This window comes from Emydura macquarii, unplaced genomic scaffold, assembly GCF_026122565.2.
Source record: "Emydura macquarii macquarii isolate MOO-44397 ecotype Brisbane River unplaced genomic scaffold, CSIRO-AGI_Emac_v2 contig_2107, whole genome shotgun sequence".
In the NCBI taxonomy this organism is placed as follows: Eukaryota; Metazoa; Chordata; order Testudines; family Chelidae; genus Emydura; species Emydura macquarii.
The window spans coordinates 1-6,060 of record NW_027132244.1 but is presented as its reverse complement, the minus strand read 5'-3'; the positions used below and the strand labels follow the sequence as shown (position 1 = coordinate 6,060).

At 46.9% G+C, this 6,060-nt stretch overlaps 1 protein-coding gene across 1 annotated transcript; it reads right to left on the bottom strand.

Moving 5' to 3' along the window:
- Positions 1 to 1,702: 1,702 nt before the first annotated feature.
- LOC137160016 (putative olfactory receptor 10D4) lies at positions 1,703 to 2,635 on the bottom strand. Its single transcript, XM_067558476.1, has one exon. The coding sequence runs from the start codon at positions 2,633 to 2,635 to the stop codon at positions 1,703 to 1,705; it is 933 nt and encodes a 310-aa protein (XP_067414577.1).
- Between the last annotated feature and the right edge of the window lie 3,425 nt (positions 2,636 to 6,060).

Below are 6,060 nucleotides of genomic sequence, written 5' to 3'. Positions count from 1 at the left end.
GATCCACACGGCGTTAAATAGGACAGATCCCTGACTGCTGTGAATCTGCTCTACCTGCACTGGAGTCCATGGACCAGATTCCCCAACTGGAGTGAACCAGCCGTAGCTCCGCTGGAGTCAGTGGTTCAGATCGCCAAGTGATGTCAAAGTGGCCATCGCTATATGCAGTGAGATTTCTATACATTTCTGGCCCAGTAGAATTACTTTCCTTGGTGCCCAGCTGATTGTGTGTTGTTGTAAGCAGGTTTTCAGTTGCAGAAGCTCCCTTTCCCATCTAGAGGGTGATGTTTACCCCTGTGCAGGTCCCTTGAAAACCCAATTTTCCATCAAAGAAAAGCTTCAAAGGAAAATGTACAACTAGTCCTTGACAACGATGATGATGAGGGGGTTTTATACAACTCACGATGTTCATGATTCATATAAATGTCTGATCCTTTTCTGAAATCTACTAAGCTGTTGATCTCAATAATGTCTTGTGGTGATCAGTTTTTCGGGCTAAGTGTGCAAATATAATAAATATTTTAGGACTTAAGTGGTATATAACCGTTAAACTCACCCTCTGCAAAAACGAATGAACATAATATCACACCTCCACTTTAGGCTGGGAATTTCAAAGAGGCCTAAAGGGAGCTAGGTGTCTAATTCCCATGGACTTTGAACTTCCTTCGGCCCTTTGGAAACCCCAGCCTCCAAGTCCAACTCTTTTTTCCTTTCATGTTTTTATTGTTTTGTTAAATTTCACTTTTTATTTGCCAGTCTCATAAATGGGTCCAGTCCTCTCCACACACTGGTTTCCAGGTTTATTTTTAATTTGCACACCAAGAAGAAGCACAGGCAACTTAGAGACAAGTTCCGATAAAACAGCTGAGGATGAAAAACAAACCCTCATTTTAGTCCTAGGTTTAGGTTTTATACACATTGAATGTTGCTCAAAATTCAAATGCAACGGATGCAGAAGACACAATACATATGTACAACAAGTCCAAAATACAGTGCCTGTGAGGAGTGTAGAGTTCTCACATCCATTAAATCTCCTATTAGCATGTTTTCTTCCTTTTTTATTTCTCTTTCTATCTCTCTGTCTGAGTAGAGGGTAACATTTACAAAACCACCGAAGTGACTTAGCAGAATAAGCCCATTTTCAAAAGCCATTAAGAAGCCCAGTTCTCCCTGGGAGCTAGGTGTTTTTGAAAGATCCCACTGGTGCCTAAATATCTTTTAAAATGTGGCCTAAGCTCTAGATTTACAAAGAGGATGAGGTGCCTAGTGGGATGCACTAAGACTTCTAAGTAAGTCAGGTGCTGCTGACATTGGGTCCAGTGCCAGCTGATGAAGGGAATTATTTTCTTCCTTTTTTGAGTTTGCAGAAGATGCTGCCCTGGCTTCTGTAGATTTGTGCAATGAGGCTGAGATTTTCAAAGTCAGCTAGAAGATTTGGTTCTCCAATTCCTGTTAATTTTAATGCAGACTGAGTGTGCCTATCCTTTAGGCAGCTTTGAAAATATCAGCCTGAAAGCATGTCCAAGACAGCTAGATGCTTTTAGGAGCACTTCTATGATTTGTAGAGCTCCAGATATACAGGTAGGGCTCTACACGGAAGGAGAGAGACAGACTCTCACATAAGCCACATAAGAGCCATGCGGATGAATTTGTAGACGTATTTCAATGCTCACCCACATGCTACTTCTGCAGATGCAGCACATCAACGTGCAGTCGTCTGACCCCCTCTCAGTTTCCGCAGAGCCCCTTTCACCTCCTTGTTCCTCAGTGTGTAGATGACCGGGTTCAGCATGGGCGTAGCTACATAACCAAAGAGATGCACAGCGGTCACCAGCACTTTGCTCAGCTGTGGCTGCGTGTAGACCAGGGCACAGGGCCCAAAGAACAGAGTCACCACCATCAGATGTGAGGCGCAAGTGGAGGCTGCTTTGCGTCGTCCTTCGGCTGAGTTCATCTTCAGGATGGAGTAGACGATGCAGACGTAGGATACAAGGATGAGGAAGAAGCAGGTCATGGCCACTACCCCAGTGTTGGTAAAGGTCACGGTCTCGATGACGTACGTGTCTGCGCAGGCCAGCTTGGCCACGGGGAAGATGTCACAGAAGTAATAGTCCACCACATTGTGACCGCAATAGGGCAGCATGAAGGTCAGGCTGGTGAGAATGGTGGCGCAGAAGGAGCTGCTGATCCAGGTGCCGGCAGCCAGGATGGTGCACACCCTCCAGTTCATGATGATCAGGTAGCGCAGTGGGTGGCAGATGGCCACGTACCTGTCAAAGGCCATGACGGTGCAGAGCAGGCACTCGGTGCAGCCTAGGAAGTGGAAGAAGAAGACCTGGGACATGCACCCGCCCAGCGAGATGGTTCTACTCTTGGCCCAGAGACTGACCAGCAATTTAGGGGTGCTGATGGAGGCGAATCCAAGGTCCACCACAGAGAGATTGCAGAGGAAGAAGTACATGGGGGTGTGCAGGCGGGAGTCAGCGAGGATGGCTGATAAAATGAGCAGGTTGCCCAGCAGGGTGCAGAGGTAGAAAGCTAGGAAGCCGATGAAAAGGATGGTCTCGTGGCCTTTGGTGTTGGGGATCCCTAAGAGAATGAATTCTGACACCACAGTGCGATTCTCCATTTCCATGCGAGACGGGGTCATTCCTGGAAGCATAGAGATAATACAGCCAGATTAGCAATCTCAATAAATTATGGTTTGTTTATTCATAGCACACTACAACTTAATCTACAAGGGTAAACCTTTCTAACCATCATAATTTAGGTGAAAGTGAGTGGAGAATCAGGACTCTAATATTTCATTGATTCTATTTCATGCTACTCAATTTAATTTTCCTTTCTTCTTTTCCATTCAACCATCTTCTATCTATTCAGTTCTTATAGATCATACTAGGAAGAAGTACATGGGGGTGTGCAGGTGGGAGTCACCGAGGATGGCTGATAAGATGAGCAGGTGGGATCAGGTCCTCATTGTGCAGTGCAGAACGCAGAAAGAGGAAATGTCTGCCTTGAAGATCTTACCATCCAAAGACGAACAGACAAAGAGGATGTCCTACTCTCTATTCCAGTTTCTTCTCTTCTCTCCTCTCCTTTTCTAATTTCTTCAACTCTGTTCTATGTGGACGCTTACTACGGTGATAAAGATGGGGTATCTTAGAGCCTTCCATTGGTGGATGAGGGGATGTGACTAACATTTATCATATGTGGTTTCTTCCTTCTCTCACCCTCTCTGCACAGGGATTATTGTGTGTGCAGTGGAGTAGTTTGTTTTGGCAGGGATTCATTTTTATCAGTGTAGGTGCTGCTCTGTGTTTGTGTTAAAGGAGAGGGTGCGGATGCAACATACGAACAAATGAATCTGATGAAGAATTGTCCCAGCTTTGTTAATGATATGAATTGTTTGGGTGTTTTATGGGAAAAAGGAAAAAAGGGGAATAGCGACAGCTTGTCATCTGCTCAGCCATGATCAGCAGGCTGCGTTCTGTGAATATCACAACAGGGGATTTTTAAGGTCAGATTTGAAGGACAGAAATGAAGTGTCTATTTGCATTTTCTCAGGGAGTTTTCCCATGCATGAGAGGTGCTGTTGGAAGGGAGAAGGGGCCGTGTTGGGTTTATCACATGCTGGCTACACTACACAGCTTACAGCAGCGTCGCTGTAACACTGCTAGTACAGACAGGCTAAGCTGATGGGACAGAGCTCAACCGTCAATTTCAATACTCCAGCCCCCGCGAGCAGCAGTAGTGATGTCAGTGGGAGAAGCTCTCCCGTCCACACAGAGTTCTCCACGCCAGCGCTTAGGCTGGTGTAACTTACACTGGCTTATTCAACCCCCTTAATAACGTAACTTATACCGACCTTAACTGTGGTGTGTACATAGCCACACAGAGATTAATGGAGAGAGGGAGATAAATGATACACATCCACAACAGAGAGACAGGCAGACAGGTACTGCAGAGAGAAGCATGGACAGATGGATGGATGGATTTTTCTCTAAAGAAAATATTTGGGTGACATTGTCCTTGAGTGAGGCGGAGACTGACAGATTTCAAGACAGGAAGAGACTGAGGGACAGAGAAAATCTTTACCAGACCAGATGTCTTAAACTGGCTGCATTGGGAGAGGACGCTCCAGCTGAATGGAATTTTCCTCTTCCCCCTGGCCGTGACTCCTGTGTAGAAGCGTCCAGATTTCTTACCCAAAACAGCACATCACACAGCAGAGGTGCCCGGTCTGCGCTTTTGTTATCCAGCCTGCAGACCTCATCGTCTCCGAAGGTAGCCAGGGATGTCCACAGCCTATTGCCACAGGCTGCTGCAGAGCCCCAGAGCTTTTTCACAGCTTCCCACAGCCTTTAGGCTGTCCATGGTCTTTAAATCACCCAAGGTCCCTTTGGGACCCGGTCTCTGAATCCCCTCCAGGCTCCTGGTCTGAGACCTCAGCAGAGTCACCAATTAACTGAGATTTTGCATCATTTTAGAGGACACTCACAGACCCCCCCAGGACCAGCTGCTCAGCTGGCATAAATAAGGGTAGCACTATTAAACTGATAGGGCTGGATCCTCATTTCCACCAGGTTGCAGATTCTCCTCTTACTCGCCATGATCTGAATCCTGAGTAACTCCATTGGGTTCAAAGGGGCTGATTCCCCTCTGTCACTCACCCTGATGGTGTAAATCAGGACTAACTCCATTAGACTCAAAGGAGCTATGGAGATTTACCCCAGTTGAGAATCTAACCCATAAATGATGAGGGGACATGTGATGTTAATTATCATCTAGTCTCTCCTGCCGTGTGACACAAGCCAGTGAATTCCACCCAGGAGTGTGAAATAGAAGTGAACTGGGCCTGGTGTTCAGCTAGTGGTCTCTGTCACCAACAGAGCTTTCTCCTTGGTTTGTATTAGCCGCTGCTCCTGTGCCCCCTTCTGTCTCTTTGTGCACATGGATGTAGTCATGCAGTTGTGTGATTATCTGTGAGGGTGAAAGTCAGCGCTGTGCAGATGGACAGCGTATGTCCCGTGCACCACTTGGCATCACTTTTTGCAATCCAGTACAGACTGGCAGTATTGTGGTCCCTAGCAACAACAGCAAGGTCATGTCCCTAGTGTTCTGGGTGCTGCTCAGACAGTGTGAGATGGTCCCTGCCTTTCAGAGTTCACAAACATAGGAAGGGTTACCAGCCCATTTTACAAGGGGGAACTGAGGCACAGAGAATTTGAGGGTGAGATTTTCAAAGGAGCCAGGCTCCCAAAACTCATTCTAGTGCAGTGGGCATTGGGCTCCTAACTCCTATTGGCTTTCTTGAAAATCTCAGACTGATTGAATTGTCTGAGGTCACAAAAGGAGTGTGTGGAAGAGCTGGGAATCTGACCCAGATGGTCTAGGATTCCAGTCTGAGCATTACCCCCAACACCATCCCTTCTCTTTCCACTGGGATGAACATCACTCTGCATCTTTCTGGGTCTCGGGCATGTTCTCTTACCCAGCCCTTTGCACAACCAGTGTTCGTGGGGGGAAAGGATCTTTAGAGAATTAAGGTTGATTTAACTTAACAAAGCTGCTCCTTCACTGGCCAGGTAAGGCTCGTCTTGCACCTCTACTGTGCCTCGATGCTAAAGGCTTAGCAGTGGTTAGCTACATCGCTGGCATAGCCTGTAACCTAAACCAGTCCATAGACCCCACACACAGAGGGTGTGACAGAGCCAGGGAAGCAGGGCTGTGTTAGGGGTTTGTCAGCACTGAGCTCATGGATCCGTTTGCTGCTGCCATAGCAGAGCAGTGTCAGTAAGGCCCTTTGCAATTCTTTTCATCGCTGTCATTTCTTGCTGTTCCTGTGGTGGGCATCTTATTTGGGAGCCGGACTGAAGTGGCAGAAGGCAGAAGTTATAATTAGTCTCTGTAGACAGATTATCCCAGCTCAGTCATAACATACCATGATGTACAATCACCTTTGGGGTTAATTAAAATGCAGGTGTTCTGATGAATACCCAGGGGGGCCCTTATCACTGTGCTGGGTAGCAGCTCTGAGGTTACTCTTGGCTGGCACCAGCT